General features: G+C 40.5%; 1 protein-coding gene across 3 annotated transcripts in view; it reads right to left on the reverse strand.

The window, feature by feature from the left end:
* Positions 1 to 19: 19 nt before the first annotated feature.
* The window catches only part of chfr (checkpoint with forkhead and ring finger domains, E3 ubiquitin protein ligase), a 43848-nt gene continuing 18262 nt past the window's right edge, over positions 20 to 25605 (reverse strand). For all 3 annotated transcript variants that reach the window (XM_068006167.1, XM_068006166.1, XM_068006165.1), the window contains exons 7-16: positions 25123 to 25277; positions 24096 to 24258; positions 22099 to 22247; positions 20056 to 20175; positions 18637 to 18720; positions 17911 to 17981; positions 16095 to 16182; positions 15514 to 15621; positions 14692 to 14764; positions 20 to 13154 (exon numbers count right to left, since the gene is read on the reverse strand). In XM_068006167.1, coding sequence (XP_067862268.1) covers positions 13112 to 13154; positions 14692 to 14764; positions 15514 to 15621; positions 16095 to 16182; positions 17911 to 17981; positions 18637 to 18720; positions 20056 to 20175; positions 22099 to 22247; positions 24096 to 24258; positions 25123 to 25277 — 1054 coding nt within the window. In that variant the 3' untranslated portion in view covers positions 20 to 13111. The remainder of the gene's footprint in view (positions 13155 to 14691; positions 14765 to 15513; positions 15622 to 16094; positions 16183 to 17910; positions 17982 to 18636; positions 18721 to 20055; positions 20176 to 22098; positions 22248 to 24095; positions 24259 to 25122; positions 25278 to 25605) is intronic.

Consider the following 25605-nt stretch of genomic DNA (forward strand, 5'->3'; position numbering starts at 1 on the left):
AAGACGTGTCCAAAATGTGTTATGTGAAGCTTGCTGCCTTTATTTTATAAATCATTTCCAGTATTGAGGATTATCCGTTTCATGGGTGCTAACGGAAACAGAAGTCGCAGACACCTTTCAGTTGAAATGGTGTCGTAAAAAGAACAATTCTGTCTTTAAATATTCACCCATACACCGAACACATTTCACAAGTTACAAAAAAAGGAAGAAAAGAAAGTAAATTGTCACAACACAAATGTTGAACCAGTTCAGAATAATCTGTGATTTCTGGAACTATACATTTAAAAACACGCTGTTTTAATTTTTTTTAAAAAAACAACACAAAGTAATTCTGTCCAGGGTACATTATTCTGGAATGGTTTAACTCAATTTATCACCAAAAAGCAACACCCAATCTATACCAATCTGAAGCCGGTGCTCTTATTTCCACTCTGTGCTTTTAACTAAAAGTACATAGTGACGCACCTTTTTTTTATTGCAGATAATTAACAGCTACAGTTCTAGCTCGATTTCAGGCCTTAAAATCTTTGAGATAGTCATTTCTATACAGCTGAGAGGATCAGTGCATGAATGTAGTGCATCAACTACTTTGCTCTTACAAATAGGAACAAAGCAAATCAGGTTGTGTACAGTTCTCATCATTTCCATACGGAATGCGATAATCTAGCGTTTGAAATTATCTATAACGTTGCCCAATAGAAAACATTTGAAACACTTTGTAAATTTCGCTGACTGCACTATGAGGGGAAAAAATGTGTCCTGAGATGCTTTTATGTACTAGTAGTAGAGCATCCAAAAGCGCTTCCAGCAGTGCATCCAGAGGAAAAGACTTCCATCAAAATGTCCAAGACTACTTGGTCAAAATAAAACAGTTCCCGTTGCAACAAACCAATGCGGAACCATCCTAGATCAGATGATGGCATGTTGCAAATCTTAACACTACTGTTTGCAGAAATGCTCAACATGATGTCATGATGTATTGCTCCGATTTCCTCAGTCTGATTCAGCTGATTTACGTAAAATTGCCATGTCGCAGGGAAGCTACAGTGCACGATTTTTTTTAAAAGGGGAACAGCACAGAAGTGTAAAGTTATAAAACTTAACAGACAGAGGCTTAAATTCATCTATATGTTCACAACTCTAAGTCCGTTAGAAATAAAACTGAATTTAATTTGCACTTAGAAAGAAATAAAAATTAAAAAGCAACATAGTGCAGATTTATAGAATGTGTTTGGATCTTAATCAGGTTGGAATAAACTCAGATCTGAGTCTGTATTGAACTCATAGTACTAAGCAGTGCATGTTATTGGTACATTAGATACAGTGCAAATGTACAACTTGGCTCATTTAACTGATTGAACTGGGAATCAAAGAGGGGCTTGAAAATTGCAATCTTAAATGCCCGTACACGCATGCAAATAGGTCTAATTACAGGCCCCTACATACCAGTTAAACAGAGTGCCCACGGCTAAAAACACACTCTGTCCAGTTTAAGTAGGTGAATTTTTTAAAAATTGGCCAGTTTTGCTCAGAGTTAATTAAAAAAGTGGGATATGGGGTTTGAAAGGATCAGAAAAATGATGGAAAATGTTGAGTCATACATTTAAAATGTTATTCCCAGAGGTTAATTTTTTAGCTGGTTGTTGTATTTCCTGCCTTGCCAATTTCCCTCAGAATGAACATTTCTTGTGGACAGGTTCCCGCCCTCCACACCAGTTCTCAACTTGTCTCTCATGCCAATTTTAGCAATCTGATCAACTTCTCTTCCAACCAACCACGTTAATGGAAACCCAGTCAGGAAGATAAAGGCGCAGTCTGCTTGTCTGGGGTCCCCGAAAATGGCAGTCCAAGTCCACGTCGTTTAGCAGAATTACAATATCAGCAATTCTATCACAAACAATGCCAAACATAAAAGCTCCACTAAACTGAATAAAAACCAGTGCATGAGTCAACATAAGCCACAATACAGACTAGAGTAAAACTCCTTGCAAATCGCCAGCAAAATCTGAACCAACATTATCACAGCGGTGGAAGAAGCTCACTGAGTAAGAATTCTTTCTGCAGGATGCAATAACTTAGTCAAATAGCAAGTAAAAGTGACAGTGGGCAGCAACTTTCACCTCACATGGGTCATGGCGTGAGTGCCCAGCTCAAAGTAAGTCACACCACAGGGTTTGCACTTGAAGCAGTACCAAATGTCAGTATGACCCATCGGACAGCCCCAGGCCAAGTCAGAGAGGACCATCCACTCCCAATACCGAGACAAGCAGCTGGTGGCTGGTGGTCGAATTGTAAAAAATAAAATGAGTACATGCAAAACCAAAATTCTGGTATAGAGGTCCCACTGAAGGTATAAAAAGTAGCTACCTCAGTGTTCTATCTAACTTTATGTGATTCCAGATACTGAGCACAGACGATTGCCTGGTATCAACAGAACAGCAGCATCTGCTTATTACATTTCTGTTTAAGCCGTAATCTCTTCATTCAATGGCTCTAGGCTCCAAATAACTTGTGTTTAATACACAGAACGCTCCAAGAATTTCTTGCATTTATTTACATTGAATCTACAGCACAGAAACAGGCCATTCGGCCCAACTATGCCGGCGTTTATGCTCCACGTGAGCCTTCTCCCTCCCTACTTCGTCTAGCCCTATCAGCATACCCCTTCTATTCCTTCCTCCCTCGTGTGCTTATCTAGCTTCCCTTTAAATGCATCTATGCTATTTGCCTCAACTACTTTTAAATCATTTCATCAATACTGTAAGTTAAATCGATGCTTCTTGCATATTTGGTGGCTGCTACTGAAATGATTTTGAACAATGATCAGATTTTTGTTATGAGGTAAGGATATTTGGAAAGGGACAGAGGGTCTGTACCACATCTGACTGAATAGGAACCAGAAAGTTGAAATAAAGAACGATGTACAAGACTCTCATAGTTGGTTGTGGTTTTCTATAGGTTAGGATGGTTAACGGTGGATGGATTTCATCATCTATTAACAAATCCAGCTCCAGGTATTCAATGGGGAGGAAATATGTTCTATTCTTATCCACTTCAAACATTTACTTTTTAAAAAAAAGTGGAACAGCAAATTAATGCAGAGCCCAATGGTAGTTGTGAGATGCCAGATCATTCCTATCAATCCTACTTAGAGTTCCTGATCTCAGCTGTGTCACAGCAAAGGCCTGGCACTTATGCCACACAGAGGGAAAGAAAGAACTTGCATTTATATATCACCTTTTCACAACCTGAGGATGTTCCAAAGTGCATCACAGCCAAAGTAGACTTTTTGGAGTGTAGTCACTGTTGTAATGTAGGCAACAAGACTAATGCCACAGCCACTCAGTGATGCAACTTCAAAATCCATGGGATGTTTTTCTAAATTAAAGGCACTGTATAAATGCAAGCCGCTGTTGTTGACTGCTGGTATTGGAGACGAGTTGGGAGCAGATCACTCAGCCTCTCAGCTGTAGCTGGAGCCTGGTACCAAGACAGCAAATAGACAATTACCCTAAAGGAAAAGTCCGTTGTTGCCAGGAAGTAGGTGCTGTAGTCTTCTGTGTACTACATATATGTTCTTATTTTCAGCACTATGGTGGACTCCCATAAACCAGCAGGGAGAAATCACCAGCATTTATCCGAATTTTTAAAAAATACACTGATAAAAATGAAATTCCAGCACTCCATGACCTGAGCTATTAGTTACAATGCCTACTTTACATAAAGCTGCTTGCAGCAGCAGGGATATGGCAGTATTTAAGATTAATGTTCAACCCCATTCCAGCACTTGGGATACATAATCTAGGACCATATGTCACAGCAGTACTCAGGGGGTGCTGCATTGTTAGAGATGCCACCTTTCAGATGAAAAGTTTAACCAGGCGCCATTTGCCTGTTCAAGTGGACAGAAAAGATCCATTTGAAGAAAAATGAGGATATCTCCCACTGTCCTGGTTTACATTCCTCCATCAAACACTACCCTACCAAAAATGCAGACTAACTGGTCATTCATCTCATTGTTGTTTGTGGAACCTTGCTATCTGCCATTATGTTTCCCTACATAACAGTGACCACACTGGAAATGTAATTCATTGGCTGTGAAGCAATTTGGACATCCCGAGAACATGATAAGGCGCTAAATAAATGACAAGAGGATGTGTGAATGCAACACAAAATTTGTCATGTTCAAAGACATTTCTGTATATTTAACAATCACATCTTTCTTCATAATCTCAATGTTTTCAATCTGCCTGGCTTCTGCTAGAGGAATATAACCAATTTAAAACAAAATTCTCTCCAGTGCCCTGCATGTATGGGGAGCTGATTACACTGGTTCTAATCCCAATCTTAGTTCCTTGTTTAGAAATTGTTTTGAAGCCTGAACTACAGGAGCCCCTGTTTATGATGCAATCTGGGACTCATAATTCAGGTGTGAATATCCCAGCCACTGGGGATTTGCTTCCAATGGTTTAGTGCGATCTGTAATTCATTTGCCAGTAAGAATCTACATTTCACTATAATGTTAAAGTTGGTGTGTAACGGTACCCATTAATTCTTCAACAGTACTAAAGTTTTCATACTCTGAGCTAGATCCTACAAAAAAAGGTAGTGAATTGGTGGCTTTCAGGTAGTAATTTGAAATGTGTTTTTTGGGAGGGGGGAGAACGAGAGAAAGATTGGTTGTATTTATGTATAAATTTGGACTTCTGTTGAAACAGTAAAGCACGATTAGGATGGATTTAAAATCAGAGGCGATACTAAAGGTACAAGGTTTTAATGAGCTATAATGAGAGGCTTAAAGGATCTAAATCTGTTCTTTATAAAGAGGCTGAGGGGAGAAAGGGGCAGAGGATCAGAATCCACATTTTTTAAAGTCATTAAAGAGAATTAGCTCAAGGTTTTACTGCAGCACTAGAAGAGAAACTACAGAATGTATAGAATTATAGAAAACAAGCAACAGTTTTTTTCACATGATGGGCTTTCCTTATTAGTATCATTATTTTTTCATTATTAAAACCAGTTATTGGAGATCCATATTTAATTTGGAATTCACTGTTTGTGTAGCACTGATCAAGAGAATGACGTATTCTTAATGTGCAAAGAACTGAAATAGAGATGGATACAGTTAATTTTTAAAAAAAGATGGAAATAGCAGCAGGTAAGGCAGCATCTGTGGGTATACGGAAGATAGTCAACGTTTCATGTCTTAAGACCCGTTCCTCAAGCCAGTCCTGAGGGAGGGTCGTAAGATCGGAAACGTCAACTGACTTGACATCTGTTTCCTCCACAGATGCTGCCTGGCCTGCTGAGTATTTCCAGCTTTTTCAATTTTTGTTTTCAGCTTTCCAGCATGTGGAGCAACATACTTTTCTAATTTAGATTGGTTTAGAAGGTAGTTTTCCCTTTGCTAATCAACTCCTCTCATCACCTGAGAGCATGTATTGTTGGTGTCAGATGGTACAAGTGTCAGCAACTGTAAGGTACATCACCAAATGTCATTGTGTCAAGCTGGACAGTGGAGGTCCATGGCAGGGGATGAAGGGGATCTCTTTCCCCCCCACCCCAAAGTATTCCCCCATTTTATATAGAAAAATACTCAATATTACATGTTTTGTTGAGAAATTATCATTTTTTGTTGTTGTCGGGTCTCCTTCACTCCTGGAACACTCCAGTAATCTCCGACAGGGATTGTCTCAATTGCTCCATGTTAAACAGCTGGACGAATCCCACGGCAACCACTCGGGAGCTATGATGATGAAAACTACAGGCTGCATTTATATGGCGCCTTTAATGTTGAAAAATATCCCATGGCACTTCACAAGAGATGACTAAAAAAAAAATGGATGTCAGTCAAGGAAGTAAATATTAGGAAGGGTGACCAAAAGCCGGATCAGAGATGTGTTTTTTTTAAATGCAGGATCTTAGAAGAGGAAGTGGAAGATGAAGAGGCAGCAGGGTTTAGGGGAGTAATTACAGAGCATGAGGCCTAGGCAGCTGAAGGTATGGCCGCCAATGGTGGACTGAAGGGAGGGGGGGATGCACAAGTGGCTAGAGTCAGAGAAAGAAAAAGTGTTTGGGGTAGGAGGGTGGGGTTGTAGGACTGGAGGTTACAGAGAGAGGGAGGGGTGAGGCCATGGAGGGATTTAAACACGAGGGCCATAATTTTAAATTTGTTGGGAGCCAATGTAGGTCAGTGAGGACGGAGTGACAAGTGAGTGGAATTTGATACGGGACAGGATATGGACAGTGGTGTTTTGGATGAGTTGAAGTTGATGAAGGGTGGAGGCTGGCCAGGAAAACATTGGAATAGATGAACATCGGCAACTGCGTTCTGGTTTCCTGGCTTGCGCATCTCATGCTTTCCTGTGAAATTGCTCTGGAGCTCATCGGGACACATCCCATCGATGATGGCACCATAGTGACCCAGCAACAAGAGAGATCCTACTCAAGGTTGTTCATGATGGTTTAAAAATAAAAGGTATTTTAATAAAAATTTAATTAAATATGTTTTTCCCCCTATACTGAATGATTACAGCAGAAAGCAATCTCTCTCAGACTTCCCTTCCTCTTTAAGTGCAATTTCTTGTACACCACAGTACCATTCTCATCTGTGGAAATGATGATCTGCTAGCCGTTTGTCTGCAAGTCTAGACATGTAAACCTTTTACTCCAAACTCAGAGCAGTCCAAAATGGTTCTATTCTAAAAAAAAACAGCGGGTCTCTAATTAAATTTTTACTGCAGCGTCAAAAAAGCATAGAATTTTTCTTCCAAATTTGGGTTAAACAAGAATCCATTTGGTTCTAATTTTCAGGGCATTTGTCAAGAACTGAAAAATCTGGGCATAATCTGGTTGTAACATTCAAAACTAGCTCATTAAAATGAGCCAAATAAGGAGCCAACTTACAACCAACTCCAAATATAGAATAAAAATCAACTTCCAAAAAGTATATCTAACTAAATTCAACTCTCAGAAGGACAGAATGTCACAAGACAACTTTGCCAGAGGGAATCACTGTTGCTATTGTCTGTTTAACTCTAAATTATCAGTTTTCAAGTCCAAAAATGCTGAACTGGATTAAACAATCGGTCCAAATTACACTTGCAATAGCAATTATACCTCAGCTCTCATTAATTCTGAAAAGTACAGCATTTAGGACAACCCTGTTCCCGAGCTTCACGATTCAGTAACTGCAGGATTATCCTGGAATGTAGCACCTACTGTGGAATTATTACCCTGCCATTTTTTCCTTTTGTTTTCCTTCTCCAAACAGTTTTCCCCATTCAGGGTTATGGGGAAAGTGGGAGGGGGAAACTAATTGGATAGCTCTTTCTATGTGCCGGCACAGGCACGATGGGCCAAATGGCCTTCTGTGTTGTAAGATTCTGTGATTGTAACTGTAATGTAATCGATAATTAGTGCATGAATACCTGGTGCTGAGATTTCCCCATGGTGTTTGGTTACACCAATCTAACCCATAATCCCAAGAAGCTCCTTAATCCCAGGGAATTCACTTCTATTTGGGGCATGCGAAGTTTGAAATGCATGGGTATTATTTAACCCCACTGATCGCTAAAATAAGAAACAGAATGTTGGAAATACACAGTAGTCGGCATCTGTAAGGAGAAAAGGCAAGTTTTCCAGAAAATGCTGAAAACACTCAGCAGGTCAGCATCTGTGGGGAGATAAACAGAGTTATCGTTTCAGGTCGATGACCTTTAATCAACTTTTGGTGCTGAATGTTTCCAGCATTCACAGTATTTTGCTTTGTTGAGAAATTATTATATTGCAGATGTGTACCCTTCCTCAGAATGCTGCCTACTTTCAGCATTTCTGTTTGTATCTCAGATTTCCAGTTTTCCCTTTTATTTCACCTGTTGAGCTGTAGTTTTTATTCAGATGGCTTTGCAAAAACCCTGAAATCAGTTTAGTGCATATATGTGCAAAGTGTGAAATGCATGAGGATTAACAATCTGCAACTCAATGAGGATTACAAGATTAATGTAAATTCTGATTCAAAACACCAGACGTAACATTTACTGCCACTTAACATCTTGTTAAATCAAATGGGACAGTTAGGCAGCTATTACTGGGGACTCGGAGACTAAACTCAGTAAACTGCTTTTAATCAGTTTAAAATGCACATTTTTTTCAAGCAAAAGCCACCAGTTCAGCAGTATTTATATAGTATTGAAAAGATATCACATCAAGATTGAGCTCTCCCCAAACCCTGCAGCAGAATCGACATCCTCATTACCCATGAATTCAAGAACAAAGCCAGCCCCAAAAACCCGACTGGGCAAATGAATAGGATGCCACTGAACAATACGGATGAGGAAGGTACCAGATACAATCCCTGGTGGGTGCAGGGTTCGGTCAGCTGGGGTGGCGATAGCCTCAATGGGAAGACAGATGAGCTGGGATTACTGCTCCTAATCGCTATCCAGCGAACCGGATTGGAAATGGATCAGGTGAAGACTAGCTCGGACTCGTGCAGGTGAGATAATGGAGACCTGCCATCGCTCATTGAATCATGAGCTAGCTTGAATTGCTACCTTCAGAACAGGAAGGGTAAGATGTGCAAGATCAAAGGAAACATTGGCAGATAACATGCACAGCAGTAAACGGCGAGGGGAAGGATAGTAACAGACTTCAGGAGGACATAGAGCTACTGGTGAAATGGGCGGATAAAACTTAATGCAGAGACATGTGAAGTGATGCATTTTGGAAGGAAGAATGAGGTGGGGCAATATAAACTAAATGGTACAATTTTAAAGGGGGTGCAAGAATAGAAAGATCTAGGGGTTCACATGCACAAATCTTTGGAGGTAGCAGGACAAGTTGAGAAGTTTAAAAAAAACGCATATGGGACCCTGGGCTTTATAAAAAGAGGCATACAGTACAAAAGCAAGGAAGTTATGATAAACCTTTATAAAACACTGGTTAGGCCTCAGCTGGAATAGTGTGTTCAATTCTGGGCACCACACTTTAGGATGTCAAGGCCTTGGAGAGGGTGCAGAGGAGATTTACTAGAATGGCGCCAGGGATGAGGGACTTCAGTTATGCGGAAAGTCTGGAGAAGCTGGGGTTGTTCTCGTTATAGCAGAGAAGGTTAAATGGAGATTTAACAGGAGTTCAAAATCATGAAGGGCTTTGATGGGGATAAATAAGGAGAAACTGTTTCCAGTGGCAGAAGAGTCAGTTACCAGAGGGGACAGATTTATGGTAATTGGCAAAAGAACCAGAGGGGAGATGAGAATTTTTTTTTTAAAAACTCAGCGAGTTATGATGATCTGGAATGCACTGCCTGAAAGAGTGGTGGAAGCAGATTCAATCGTAACTTTCAAAGGGGAATTGGATAAATACTTAGAGGAAATATTTGCAGGGATATGGGGAAAGAGCGGGAATAATCGGATAACTCTTTCAAAAAGCCGGCACAGGCACGATGGGCCAGATTGCCTCCTTCTGTGCTGTATCATTCCATGATACACAAATCAGAGGGAGTGTCACCTGTAGACCAGTTGTGTGCAACTCACTCCAGGTGTCCAGTTTCCAAGGGAACAGGCTGGATGTCTAACCTTTTGACTGTGGACAGCATGCGGCAGAGATGACCAATTTCGGGGGGTGGGGGGGGAAATACATTTTTTTTCTTTAAAAAAACTTACAAAAAATGCATAGTTAAATATCACAACCACAAAATTGTACTTGTAGGTTCCTTAAATTCTTGCCTAAAATCTCCATAGCCTCAGCTCAAGTTATAAAACATCTATAAATGTTCTTGCAAAATGAACTGCTACAGTGTTAAAACACACGTTCATCTCAAATGATCTCCTATGAAATACTGAATGGCAATTACAATTTATCCAAATAAAGTGCTCATATAGCAGGACCCAGAGTTATATATTGACTAAGGAGCAAATTAATCCAATTCAGTAACTCTAGGTGTGAACCCAGTTTATTTCCTGGCTTTTTCTCCCTTGTATAAAGCATTCATTTGTCCCAATAGTAATTCACAGTTAGAATTGTACTTTAGATTTTTTTTAAAAAAATGAGCCTTTATCCCCTGAACCATAAATGCTGTCCCTGGATTGAAGATACAGATGTAAGGGGTGTTTGCGTTGTTGTGATTTTAAATTGTCATGAGCACTTCAGGAAGAAAAAGTTGAATAATTACATAGAATGTACAGCACAAAAACAGCCCATTCTGCCCAAATGGTCTATGCCAGTGTTTATGCTCCACACGAGCCTCCTCCCTCCCTACTTCATCTCACCCTATCAGCATAACCGTCTATTCCTTTCTCCCTCATCTACTTATCTGGCTTCCCCTTAAATACATCCATGCTATTCACCTCAACTACTCCATGTGGTAGAAAGTTCCTCATTCTAACCACTCTCTGAGCAAAGAAAGTAAAGGCAGGTGCAAGTTATAAAAGCACACCTTGGTAGGTGAAATAAATCAGAAGTGGCCCAGACTCAATTTCCTTTCTCTACCTCAATTTCCTCCTCTCCCGATAGTGAAAACTCCTTGCTGGGGCACAGATCCACAGGCTTCCTCTGATACCTTACTCAAGTGACTACATTTCATCTGAAGATTACATTTTGAGTGTTAGCAATGCTTGCCCACCACAGAGAAGATCATAGCCGAGCCCAATATCGTCTTCACACGGGGTCACTGGACAACAGGAAATCGGCCTAATTTTTCTCTTCCTTAGCCCAGGGGCATTGAGGCTAATTGTGTCCCCACCCACCACCAAAACCTCAGGCAGAGAGCAGCTAACACCACAGATTGGAAATCAATCCTGGGTCATAGCAGTCTTCATGGCTTAGTACCTCACAGTGAATTTACCCATCCATGTTGTACAGTTCTGGGCACCACGCTTTAGGAAGGATGTCAAGGCCTTGGAGAGGGTACAGAGGAGGTTTACCAGGATGATACCAGGGATGAGGGACTCCAGTTATGTGGAGAGATTGGAGAAGCTGGGATTGTTCTCCTTAGAGCAGAGAAGGTTATAGGGTAGAGGTATTCAAAATAATGAGTATTGATAAAGCAAATAGGGAGCAATGATTTCCACTGGCAAGTGGGTCGGTAACCAGAGATCATAGATTTAAAATAATTGGCAAAAGAACTAGAGGGGAAAATGAGGAGAAATTTTATTTACACAGAAGACTGTTATGATCTGGAACACGTTACCTGAAAGAGTGGTGGAAGCAGATTCCACAGGAACTTTAAAATGAAATTGGACATGTACTTGATGATGACTAATTTGCAGGGTTATGGGGAAAAAGGTGGGGTGTGAGACTAAATTAGACAGTTCTTTCAAAGAGCCAGCACAGGCATGACGGGCCAAATGGCCTCCTTCTATGCTGTAAGATTTTATGTTCTAGTCGAACGAGCTGTTAATTTTAGTTCTAACTGCAAGATTTCAGCCACACAGATGATTCCCCCACTGAAATATGGAAGTTTATCTTAAACACCTATCAAAGATCATGGTGGTAAGTTTGCCCAGTAAGTAGCTGAGCCATACAAACCAGGAAGGTATCTTCACACCACTAAGTTCCTGAGCTGGTGTGGCTGCAGGGTTGCTACAAATCTTAAAATTAGAGCTAGGCCATTCAGGAGCGAAATCAGGAAGCACTTTTTCACACAAAGGGTAGTAGAAATCTGGAATACTCGCCCTCAAAAGGCTGTGGATGCTGGGGGACAATTAGAGCTTTCAAGACTGAGATGGATAGATTTTTGTTAGGTACGTGTATCAAGGGATATGGAGCTAAGGCAGGTACCTGAAGTTGATCTAATTGAATGGCAGAGCAGGCTCAAGTGGCTAATTGCCTACTCCTGTTCCTAAATGGCCCTGGAGTTAGATAAGGGGCAATAGAGGAGTCAGGCAGGGTCCCTACTGCTGATCACTATCAAGTGCCCCCTGCTGGAAGTGCGGATATTGGATGAAGACCGGTTCAGGTGTGGCTGCAAAACTCCCACAGTCAAATAGTCTATTGGCACTCACAAATATGGCTCTAACCATGAAGAACGGTCACTTGGCCAAGATAATGTAGGCTGCCCAATGGCCAAAGGACTGTAACTCAAAGAAGGAGTCTCAAGAGAGGAGGGGAGAAAAATCGGCAGAAACAATTAGATCCGAGAAAGGCCTCCAAACTCTGGAGAAAACCCTGAAGTGATTTTTTTTTTAAATACCCATCACACCAATCAATTCAGAATTACCTTGTTGTGGATGGAAAGATTCTCTCAAATCCTTGGAAGCAACTGGTAACCAACATGCTCAAAACCAACAAGCACCACCTATTCTCCTGCCACATGGAGCTGCTGAGGAGGGCCCTTTCAGAAGCCAAGACAATTACCGGCACAGGCACGATGGGCTGAATGGCCTCCCTCTGAGATGCATCATTCTATGATTCTAGGAGGTGGTGTGTACTCAAAAGTAAGGGCAGGCCTTCAATACAGATTTAAGGGAATCTTTCACTTAAAATATATCCTACTGAAATTTAAACTTGTACAATGACAAGCAGACTTTGTTTCTACAAAAGGTAATGTTTAAATACTTTCAGGTCACCTCAGCAGGGAATGCTTCAGTAAGCATGAAAACGAACAATGCATCGCAGTGCTTTACCTATGGTCAAGTCATCGAATTTCCCTAGACAACTGTTCAATAAAAGCAACATTTTAAAGTGTTTTATCTCCCAGTTGTTCTAAGTTCAAATTATAAAATTATATTCCTGTATTGACTGCACAGCAGTAACAAAAGATCAAGAATCATCAATTTTATGTGGAAAATGTGATATTACAGTAGTAAACAGTAGAGTAAACATTTGCAGGCCTTGCTCCAAAACAGTGTGCACTTTTTAATATATAACAAGTTGTTTAAAAAAATGTTGAAGCACAAGATTCCTACCACGTGGCAGAAAATTGGATGAACTCCCTGTGCCAGTCGTTCGATCTCACTCTCATCTTTTAGGCATAATAAATTTTACAATGACTCATAGCCGCAAAGCTTGCTGTTGATTGTATAAAAAGATTCCTAAAGACAATTTTTAAAGTTCAGATCCACTCCATCTTCATCTCCAGGGGCTGCATGGCTTTTGATGATGAAAAACTTCAGTTCTTGAAACGAGTTTGCTCACAGATGTGGTTAAATTTCCTGGAAGAAAAAGGACAAAGATGAAGTGGATGGATTTCCCTAATTCAACTCAGTTTAAAGCTAAGTATCTCCCAGTTAAAACTAATTTTCAATTTAGGTTACAAGAATTTATCCACATATATAGGTCTTGTGCAACTTGTCTGCCACATGTAATGAGTGCACTTGATAGGCTCAAAAATCAACAACTTGCATTTAAGTAGTGTTTTTAACGTAGTAAAACGTCCCAAGGCACTTCACAGGAGCGTTATCAGACAAAATTTGACAACGAGCCACATTAAGGAGATATTAGGACAGGTGACCAAAAGCTTGGTCAAAGAAGTAAGTTTTAAAGAGCGTCTTAAAGGAGGAGAGAGGTAGAAGGGTGGAGAGGTTTAGAGAGGGGGATTCTAGAGTTTAGGGCCTAGGCAGCTGAAGGCATGGCCACCAATGGTGAGGCAAAGGAAATCAGGGACACAGAAGAGGCAAGAATTGGAGGAACGCAGAGTTAAAACATGAAACAGCAAATCACAACTGAATAATCTTTAAAAAAATAATTTTTTGGTTACCAAATGGAGGAGCTGAGAATTTACAATTAGCTGCCAATTCTGAGCATTAGGGAGGCCAATTAACCATTCCTTTCGGATTAGTCTCAGATTCAGCAGTAGCATGGCTGCTTCAAATTTATTTTAAAAAAAAACATCCCTCAGCAGGAGCAATTAGCCTATTTAGGACCATTCCCTGCAGTAAGCAGTCAGATGATCAGATTTCTGCTCTGGTCCAGTTAAACTCTGTGACCCTAAAATGACAAGCGCTATGTTTAATCGCCTCCACAGAAGCAGACAGCTTTTCACAAGTCAGTTCCTGAAGTTTAAGGGGTGATCTACTGAGGTGTTTAAGATGATGAAAGGATTTGATAGGGTAGATAGAGAGAAACTATTTCCTCTGGTGGGGGAGTCCAGAACAAGGGGGCATAACCTTAAAATTAGAGCTAGGCCGTTCAGGGGTGATGTCAGGAAGCACTTCTTCACAAAAAGGGAAGTGGAAATCCAAAACTCTCTTCCCCCAAAAAGTTGTTGAGGCTGGGGTGGGGGGGTGCAATTGAAAATTTCAAAACTGAGATTGATAGATTTTTGATAGGCAAGGGTATTAACGGTTACAGAATCAAGGCGGGTAAATGGAGTTAAGATACAGATCAGCCATGATCTAAATGAATGGTAGAACAGGTTCGATGGTCTGAATGGCCTACTCCTGTTCCAATTTGGAAAGTGCCTATTTCAAAAGTGTTATCCAAACAAGCACCCCCTTGTTATTATAATATATTGAAGGGTACGTGGTTCAGATCCTTTCGTTATAACACATCCTCTGACTTATGAGCAATGCCATGGGAGATCCACTATTTTAAAACCTTTAACCTTTATTGTTCAAATTACTAAGTGACAATAGCAAACTTCATTGAGTCCCAGCTAGGCATCAAGACAAACTGGAAAGTGATGGGCAAAATGTTTAAAACTTTCTCAACACTAAGAGAAGATTGAATTAACCTGAGTGTGGTACTTACATGGCGTGATGTGCTTTAACCTGTGTGCGACAGTTTCGACCCCAGTAGCAGTCTGAACGTGTAGTCACAGACCCTGAAAGATCAATTAGTTGCAATTTAAACTAATCACTCTTGAAAAGACTATCACAAGCTTATTCTGAAAGAACTCTACAGCCCTCTTGGTACTGCACAGGATCCAACATGCACACTCACATAGGAGAGAAAGTCAGGTCGACTCATGTGTCCTGCTGAAAGCCAGTGCACACATGACAGCGTGCTTTTTGATTCACAATTGTAGATGTACATATTGAACTATAATAAACTGGAACTCAATGCAGTACATTGCATTTCTAATTAAGGGATGTATTCTTTTATCTTTACATATTTGATCCCAAAACAGCAGAGAGATTGAGAATAAGCTTTATAAGCATTGTTGAGAAGCAAGACTCTTGCTAAAAACAAAATTTCAGTTTATTAGCTTCATTGTAATCCTGAAAATGCACAAGATTGATCCAGCTATTACTTTATTTATTTGGGAAGGTGGTTTAAAAATAAATGCCAAAAAAATCAGTCAGGACATTTTAATGAGGATAATTGTATTAATTTGTCCGATTTGCCACATAATCCTAAATGAATAGACACACCTGTTCATTTATTGGTGGTGTTCCTAAATTCTCACATTTTATAAACGATAAAATTTTGCCCATGTAACAGGGACTGAACTTCAAAATTTCCATCAATCGTCAAGTACTTTGGGACATCCTCAGGACATGACAAGGAATGATACAAATGCAAGTGAATTCTTTCTTTAAAACTGCTGACCAGTCATTAAATGGATCTAACCTGGAAGTTCTGCAACAGGAACGTTCTGCCTATATTGATAAGCCAGCTCACGGAAGCTATGTAGTCCACAACAGTAACAAAGGACAGTATTTGTTGAAACACGAGGATCTGTTTTGAAAAAAATTAAAAGATAAGGTAATGCAGATAGTACTTGTTGACGGAATTAAACCCAAGTCCTCTGTTTATAAAGTAAGCTTGCACAATCACAAACTTCTCCAATGTGTTAAACACTGGAAAACATCAAACACAAAACAGTCAAGAGTTAGCTAACAGCACTTTTCTCTCTAACTCAAAGTTTCCATGTACTATGTCTCACTTACATGGCATAAGATGGCTAGGATTGCTTTGATATCCAATACACAATATAACTGTCTTACAGACAGCACAGAAAAGCAATCACTTAAAAGTTTGATTCAAGACAATATCTATTTTAATATCAAAGTGGATCAAAATAAAATGTTGCTGTAGTCACCTATTGGGTTAATTACACTGTAGGATTACCTTATTTTAAATGTTCATTTTTTTTTTTACAACAACCCATCAACATTTCAATTCTAATTGTGCGTTCAAATTACACATACCTGTAAGAACAAATGTTCCTCTCTGAAGAGCCAAAAGACTTTCCTGTAGCATCTCTTTCCAAGTAAGGCCTCTGGATGCAAGGTACGTCTGAAAGGTAATGAAAAGCCATACAAGAATATGGTTAAATCAGTATTATTTCATGCAAGGGGATCTGTGGCATCCAGTTCAGAACTTTAAATTATGCTCATTAAAATCAACGTCAAGTCTAACTTTTTATTGGTTCAGCACAGACAAAGAGACTAAGAGCAACTCTTTAAAAAGATGACGTTGTGTTTTGATGACGGGGGTTAAAAGATGTCAAGTATCGCTCGTCAGGCTGCAGCAAGCAAAATCTTTTGAAGGGATGCTATGGTTCTCCTGCACAATCTGGATGATGGATCGAATCCTTTAAGTGAAGGATAAACTAATGAGAAGGTTATTTGTATTTTAAAAATAATATAGGCAGGTTTGTTTGTGCAGCCCATTAGAGGAGTCAACGTGATCAGGCAGATGTGCACCGTTGTGGGAATACAGATTTAGAGCACCACAAGGAGACTTGGGAGCAGCTAACCTGCCTCTGCTCTCGGCAAGGATAGGTGCGTGGTCTCAGCAGAGAACCCAGGACACAATGTCTTACCAAAATGCCAACTTCCTGCTAACTGATCGATCAGCTTAGCTCAGTTGGTAGCATACTCACCTCTCAAGTCAGATGTTGTGGGTTCAAATCCCACTTGAGGATGTTAAAGGTCCCACGATATTATTCGAAGAGTTGGGAGTCTTCCTTACATCATCGAAACTACAGCACAGAAACAGGCCATTTGGCCCAACTGGTCCATGCCGGCGTTTATACTCCACACGAGCTTCTTCCCTCCCTACCTACTTCATCTAACCCTATCAGCATAACCTTCCATGCCTTTCTCCCTTATGTGTTTATCTAGCTTCCCCTTAAATGCATCTATGATATTTGCCTTAACTACTCCTTGTGGGAGCGCATTCCACATTCTTACCACTCTTTGGGTAAAGAAGTTTCTGAGTTCCCTACTGGATTTATTAGCAACTATTTTATATTTACGACCTCTAGTTTTGGACTCCTCCACAAGTGGAAACATTTTCTCTACAACTACCCTGTATTATCAGGTCGCCCCTCAGCCTTCTCTTTTCTAGAGGAAAAAAAAAGAGTCCCAACCTGTTCAACCTTTCCTGATAAGTATATCCTCTCAGTTCTGGTATCATCTTTGTGAATCTTTTTTGCCTCTCCAATGCCTCTATATCCTTGCTATAATATGGAGACCAGAACTGTGCACACTACTCCAAGTGTGCTCTCTCCTGGTATCTTGACCAGGAGTCCTCTCAACCAACACCAAGAACAGATTAACTGGCCGTTCATCTCGACGCTGTGCGAGAGATCTTGCTCTGCTCAAAATGCTACTGCGTTTAGCTACAACCAATAACTGCCTTCTGAAGATCTTTTAGACATTTGATGAGGCACTATGTAAAGAAAGTTTCTTCTTTCTACCTTTGTGTAATAAATGTTCAAAGCATGGAGTGGGTAGTACAGGGCTTCACCACATTATGGATTCCTAAAGACTTGCTCTTCTCCCTGAATGATGGGGAAAATGATCAGAGCCATTTCATGTCACTCTTACACACCTCTCCACAGCACCACCATCAAAGGGATGTGAAATCGCAGTCTAGCACCTGACTGGGCAGTGGTGAGCAGGTACTCCAGAGTGAACCAAGGACAGGCACAGGAAACAAAAGTATTAAAAAATATGAAAGGGTTGTGTTTAAGCATGCAAAAAAGATTTCCATTTATATTTAAAGAGGGCATATTACCTTCAGGATGTCTGATTCATAGCTGTTGTTGTTTAATATTCCATCCAAACATTTTTCTCCAAAATTTACATCTGTCAAAAATATTAAATTATTCGGTTAGAACCAGCTCTTAAATTCAGATTTAGAATTCAGAAAAACATTGTAAGAATTTCAGAGTTGCTCCTCAGAGACTGGGGTTAGCATAAAGTTCCCTAGAAAAACTAACTAGGGCTACAGGGCTTTGGAGTAGGACTAGTTTTGTATCATCCTAGAAAAGAGCTGGCACAGACAAATGGCCTTCTGCTGTACTGGAAACTTCGATGGTGCTTGAGAAGTGGGGAAAAATTTTTTTCCATTCATTGGCATGGATTTCCCTCACAGTTACAAAGTATACGAGGCAAAGTTAGAATCCCACATTCCCGACAGTCAACAGTCAAGAAAGAGAATCAACAAATCACCCGAGTCAAAATCCTGTCACCGAACTGTAGAATTTAGTGAATCAAAAGCAAAATACTGTGGATACTGGAAATCTAAAATAAAAAACGGAATTTCCAGTATTTCCAGCTTTTTCTGTTTTTGTTATTTATTATTATAGAATTTACTGACAAGTCGAATTCACGTCGAACTACGGAACCGAGCATCAAGTGGACTTGTAACATCTATCTAAACTGAGCCACTTGACTGTCTCATCATCAAATGAGACCTTTTAAGTATATACAATGTTTAATAGAAAATGTATTTCTCTACCACAAAATCTCGCCAAGCAGCCAGAGCATCCCACTCGAGAGCAGCCCCAGTACATGTGGCAGAAGGTCCGTAAACAAATTGTGCCTGGAAGGAAGAAAGAACACATTTTCAGAATTACTTGACCTTTATCTATCTACAAAATAGTTTAGTCATAATAGAAAGGGCTGAACAGAGCATTTGTTTAGGCTAGAAATCCAGCTAACAGGGAACAGTGGAGAGGGGCTCATTCTTTGCTTTGAGCACAGATTTCAGAGAAAGGTTCTGCTCAACCTGCCGTTTTAATGTAGGTTTGCGCCTTTGGTTTTGAAGATAAAGATCTGATTTTTCTATACCACTGTCAGAGATCGCAAGTTTACCAAGGCTTTAAATGGGAACTGCATGATGGCATGCACATTTACACTAAGCTGTATTAACTTTTTATTAGCGCAGCACCCGAACTTCATCAAATTCAACAACTAGCATAAAGAAAAAAAGTTAAATTCCCCACATAACAGTGACTACACTTCAAAAGTAATTATTTCATCGTCGCTGGGTCAAAATCCTGGAACTCCCTACCCAACAGCACTGTGAGAGAACCTTCACCACACTGCAGTGGTTCAAGAAGGCGGCTCACCACCACCTTCTCAAGGGCAATTAGGGATGGGCAATAAATGCTGGCCTCGCCAGTGACGCCCACATCCCATAGAATCATAGAAGTTTACAACATGGAAACAGGCCCTTCGGCCCAACATGTCCATGTCGCCCAGTTTATACCACTAAGCTAGTCCCAATTGCCTGCACTTGGCCCATATCCCTCTATACCCATGTAACTGTCCAAATGCTTTTTAAAAGACAAAATGAACAAATAAATAAAAAAAAATTTAAAATTTGCTGTGAAACACTTTGGGAACGTGAGCACGGTTAGTGATAAATGCTTAAACCTCAAATAGCACAAGTACAAATAATCTTTGGACATGACTTTAAATGGTTTGTTTTTAACCACTGATTAACAGTTTTCATTTTATTAAGTTCTGCGTCTGTATGTGAGTGAATATCCAATTAGAGTTTCTCCTGGTTTCCGATTATGCCACGTAGTGAACGTGGGCCAGTCACAGGATTAACGGGGACCAATCAGGCTTGACAATTACATTCCAGAACAAACACACATTAGACTTTCGTATCAGCTAAAAGGTTGAACTAAGCTAAAGTATACTAACTACATTTTTAAAATTCAATTTCTAACTAAAGTTTTACGCAAACTGAAGTCTTGGTGGTGCTCAAGTCCTGGGACCCTGGACAAGACCTGCCACTCAACTGGCAAGGAAGCAGAGTCAGAGATCGCAGTCGCTGAGGCCCATCTCAAATCCCATTTCCTTTTTGGAGTAGCCTGATAGGAGGGCAATTAATGAAAACTTAAGATGCTGCAAACTGACCACATACATTGCTGAGGTGAAACGGTCGGGTTCTGCTCACGCTCTGCTCTCCGGTCGGGCATCGGCTGAAAGCAGCAAGTGCATATCATGTGAGCACCTCGAGCGGGGCAGGTGTACTCCTGGACAGCTAAAAAATATTTTAAAAGACAGCGTAGATACAGTTAGCAAACTTAGGACATGTACAAAATAATTCACTGGACAGAGGATTGCAAAACTTAGACAATTTGAAAATACACGATTTAAGTTCAATATATTCAGCAGTGAAAACAAACATGAGAATCAGATTATTTCCACGATTACTCTGTGAAATGAACGATCACTGTATTCGTAATTAAACAAAGTAGGAAACAAAATGCTGAGCAGATGGTTGAATGTAAAACAGTTCATTCACAACTGCTATAAAAGGTTGTGAGAATTTTAATGGATACAGTTACATATATCAGATTGCCCCAATGTCATTTATGATCAACATTTTTATAGCTCTAATAGAGGTATGCAAAATGATTAACGGTTTGAGACAATAAACAGTGAAAGGTTGTTTCCACTGGTTGGCGGATAGACTAAGAATAATCACTAGAACATAAAAGGAAGTTTATCGCAGAGGGTTATCAGAACATGGAATGCCACAAGTGGCTATTGAGGCAGGAACTATAACATTTCAAATGCAATTGATAAACATTTTAACAGGATGCTGCAAAATAGAGAAGCTAGCTCAGACATAGGCACCGTGGGATAAACGGGCTCCTTCAGTGCTGTAATTTTCGTGACTTTCCAGCTCTGACGTTTCAACATTGATATAGCCAATTCCTATTGTGACTTTCAGCTCACCAGTATTGGGCTGGAGGTGGCAATTACTCATTTATGACAAATAGCAGATTTCCACAAACAAGTGTTCAAAAACTTAGTTTTTGCAACGATTAATACTCAAGTTATGGTTAAATCTTTGGATACGCCAGTGTCGAATGTGTATTACCCAGAAAAACTGCAGGCTCCTGCTCAGGAGATCTTTCAAAATACAGTTATTAAACTATACGAGAGCACTAAAGATTGACTGACTTTACAAACTTTACTCAGTTAGTACCAAGCTCCACTCACTATTATCCACATCTTCACTATTATTTCCAGATTATTTTGGTTTGTCGAAAACATCCTACACTTTTACTCCTCATGCTGTTTTTTGCAGCCCAAAACTAATATCTCAACGTTTTCATGCAGTCTTCCACACATGCACGGATCAAGCTTCCCCTTCAAACTCCTCCCTCTGCTCTCCCCTGCCTCTGAAAAACTGGACTTTTTCAGCCTGAAGTTAAAATGGGCTAATTCCCAGCCAGCTGGCCAACCTACACCCAATATAAAGAACTGAGTGTAAGAGAGCCTTCACCCTGTCACACTAAGGTACAGATTGGCTCATCAAACACTATTAGGCTCCTGCCCCTTCCTTTCACAGCCACTTACATCCCTAATATTCTCCAAAGTGTAACATTTGTTTTCTCCTCTCCTTTTAGATCTCCGACACTACTCACATTATTCTTCAGCTGGCAACAGGTGCTCGACTTTCTCTCAAGTCTCTCACAACTTTGTTTTCCAGCCAATCACAAAGAGATACAAGATCAGCCAAGGTTATTCAATTCATTTCCCCGTCCCTCAGAGGAATTACATTTCAGCACAGAAACAGGCCATTCGGCCCAACAGGTCCTTGTCAGTGTTTATGCTTCACATGACCCTCCTCCCTCCCCTCTTCATCTAACCCTAGCAGCATAACCTTCCATTCCTTTCTCCCTCATGCACTTATCTAGCTTTCCCTTAAATGCAAACTTCCCTTCCCTCCCTCAACACAGCTCAAAATAATTAATGGACGTACAGTGCTGGAAATCAGAGGAGAAAAACAAAATACCCCCTTTATACTGATAAAGATATACCTCATCCTCTTGGTCAAAGGATGCATTTTCCAGACTTCAACTGTTTAGTTAAACAAGCCCCCAACTTTAAGCTTTGCTGAGATATGCAACTGTAATACGAGTATTGCCCATTATGGTTTATGTTCACTTACCGACAGGGATACTGGTAGAAGTTGACGGAGCATCACTTGTTCTGAAACTTGGCAACTCACAGGCTGCACCATGCTGGCCTTGCAAGAAAGTAGACTGATTGCTCTCGGTCCTATATCCTGGACACTGTCTGCATACAATGTATGGCTGACTGAAAACGGATACAAAATCTAAAATGTGGTCAACCATGGAGAGATATCAAACTGTATTTAAATTTTACACTAAGATTTGTAACTTGGTAAAGAGCAGGAAAAAATTGCAAACACACAGCTTGTGAGATACCAATAATGTGATGTACAATCATAAATCTGTTCCCATTGTATTTATGCCTCAGTTTCCTCTTCTGCACCACATTTATGGTATCTTTCTCAGTTAGAAGGGTGGGTTGAACCATCACATAGTCAAAATACACCAAAGGCGTACAGCAACCTCTTTACATTTTCTGTTACAACATATTAGGTGTCCGCCTTAGCCCAGTGACAGCACTCCCACCTCAGAAAATCATGGGTTCAAGCCCTACTCCAGAGACTTAAGCACATAATCTAGGCTGACACTTCAGTGCAATACTGAGGGAGTGCTGCCTTTCAGATGAGGCATCAAACTGAGGCCCCTGTCAGGTAGACATAAAAGATCCCATGGCACAATTCAAAGAAGAGCAGGGGAGTTCTCCCTGGAGTTCTGGACAATCTTTATCTATCAACCAATATCACTAAAACAGGTTATTCGGTCATTATCACATTGCTTTTTGTGGGACCTTGCTATGCGGAAATTGGCTGCTGCCTGTCCCTACATTACAACAGTGACTACACTTCAAAAGTACTACATTGGCTGTGAAGTGCTTTGGGATGGTCTCGAGGTTGAGAAAGGTGCCGTATAAATGCAAGTTCCTTCCTTCTATCTTTCAATAGCTCAGCAAATTTGTTCAGTAAGCAGTTGAGCCATTCAGGCCAGAAAAGACCCAGGATGGATCCCTTCGTCTGTACCAAGTTAGTGGATCTCATCCAAAGCTGAAACTGGGGCAATACAACTGGCTTCAGCACCTGGAAGAGAAGGGGAGGGAGAATAAAAAGAAAAAAAATATGCAGGATTCCTCTTTCTCATTGCTATCCAGTGACACACCCATTGATGGTGCACTTGTGCATACATTGGGAGAGGACAGAATCAAACCTGGGTTGAAATGCTCCTATGACTAAGTAGCCTGATGATGCTTAGATCTGAATAATGGGTAGTTGGGAAAAGTTGTAGAGGGTGCCCAACACCCATGAACTGTTCTAGCAAGGCAGCAACACCTTCAGGAGAGGACAGGATGAGAACATACATAGACTCTCAAAAAACAATGTTAGCTTTTCCCTCCACTATTAATGTGCACTTAGAAGTCAATATTCATAGGGCCATAAATATAAGACAGTCACCAATAAATCCAATAGGGAATTCAGGAGAAACTTTTTTTTCTCCAAAGAGTGGTAAGAATGTGGAACTCGCTACCACAAGAGGTGAATAGCATAGATGCATTTAAAGGGAAGTTGGTTAAACACGAGGGAGAAAGGAATAGAAGGATATGCTGATAGGGTTAGATGAAGAGGGGTGGAAGGAGGCTCATGTGGAGCATAAATGCCGGCATAGACGAGTGGGGCCAAATGACCAGTTTCTGTGCTGTACATTCTATGTAATTCTATGTAATATTTATGACACTACAGCTAAAGTATTCTAAGAGCTTGACAAGAATTATGATGTTTAGCCAAATTTCAGTAAAGCTTTGTCAGTTTGTGGATGCCAAATTTCCTGTCTGCCCACAGCTCAGTAAAAGTTTGATACTCAAATTTATTATGAAGCAGACCACTTGCTGCTGTTCAAAGTCTCTTCTCCCACCATCTGGGTTTTCTTAGGACTATACAAACCTTAGCCAATAATCACACACTTTTGCAATAGACACGAGGACTGTCTGATAATCGGGTGTTTTGCTCCCTGTGCAAAGAAAGTAGAAATTTCAAAAACACACCTAATATCAGAAGATTCACTGTCCACATCAGACAGTTCCAGAAAATCCTCGGAGCTGACCTCTTCATCGGAGAATGACCTTTTAACCTTAGGCTGTAACATGTCATGCGTTATTTTATTCCTGGCATCCATGCTTTGCAGTTCATCTCCACTCCGACACTTCTCTAAAATAATAAATCACACACAAATGTGACTAAGACAAACCATCAAACCAGTATCACAGTTTTGATCAGTGTTGTGACCAAAGGAGTTACTTTTGCTTTTGAGGACTTCCTTCCTTCCCTCTCCTCCTCCTCCTCCTCCTCCTCCTCCTCCTCCTCCTCCACCACCTTGAACTTCAGTAAAGAAATTATGACAATTCAAGCAAGAAACATAAATTGGGACAGCAAGTTTACCCATTGCTGTCGGGTGACTTATCGCATGCTCAACAGATTTTTTGACAATGTAGTGATTATACTTATTTTTGAGATTTTATAATTGTACTTCTTCATGTTAGTTACATTAAGTCACTCCCTATTGTTAAGATGCATTTTTCTCATGGAACTACTTTCCAAGTCAGTAACTGGAATCCACATTTGTGAATCTGCCAACATTCCTACATTATTCAACACTGTTTCTAATTCGGTCTCTCTCCTCCTCCCCACATCCTTCTTGTCCATTTGCCTCAATTTTATTCTGTCTCGAAAGGACAGGCCATGAACTCACACAGCGTTCCACTTCCTACTTATCGACAGGGTTCGCATTTGAAACACAAGTTTCTTCTGGTTAGAGTCCAGCTCGTGCACTGGGAAAATTCAAGCAAGTGGCCGCCGATTTCAATTTCAGAGCGAGACCTGGATTCACAGCTAACCACTGATCTTAATGACTAATTACAAAACTCAAGGCTGAAATTCGTGCCCGAGATTCCTCCCTTCCCCCAAAATCACATAACATTGAACACTTAGAGTACACAATACATCAGTACACAATACAGGCCCATCCTGTCCAAATAAATGAGTGCACCTGAATTTAGTGCAGTAATTACTTGCCTGGGTGCTGCAGCAAATAGGCCTCCACCAGGTTATTCACCATGTGATTCTTGCTGATACGTTCAACAGGACAGCGGCAGGTTGGGCAGAGTGACGATCGCTCCATCCACCCAGAGTAACATGCCGCACAGAAAGAGTGCATACATGGCTGAAGGCTGAACAAGAGGAGCAAAAGGGATGAAATTAGAACCATCGGGATTTACCGATGCACTGAAGCTTTTGCACCTTGAGCTACAAAGTTCTAGCACTTATCCAATCACTCATTTCTAATTAGATAGCTCTTTCAAAGAGCCGGCACAGGCTCCTTCTGTGCTATGTCATTCTACGATTCTCAGAGTTAACATTTCTCAAGCAACAGATTTTCAAAAATGACCAAATAAGCATGTATTAGAATGAGATTTATCGATCACTAACGATTGCTCCTAGGAACAGTGCATTTAGGATATAATGTTGCATGTCTTTTGCACATTATCGGGATGGGGC

The sequence above is a fragment of the Heptranchias perlo genome, chromosome 25, assembly GCF_035084215.1.
Source record: "Heptranchias perlo isolate sHepPer1 chromosome 25, sHepPer1.hap1, whole genome shotgun sequence".
Lineage (NCBI taxonomy): Eukaryota > Metazoa > Chordata > Chondrichthyes > Hexanchiformes > Hexanchidae > Heptranchias > Heptranchias perlo.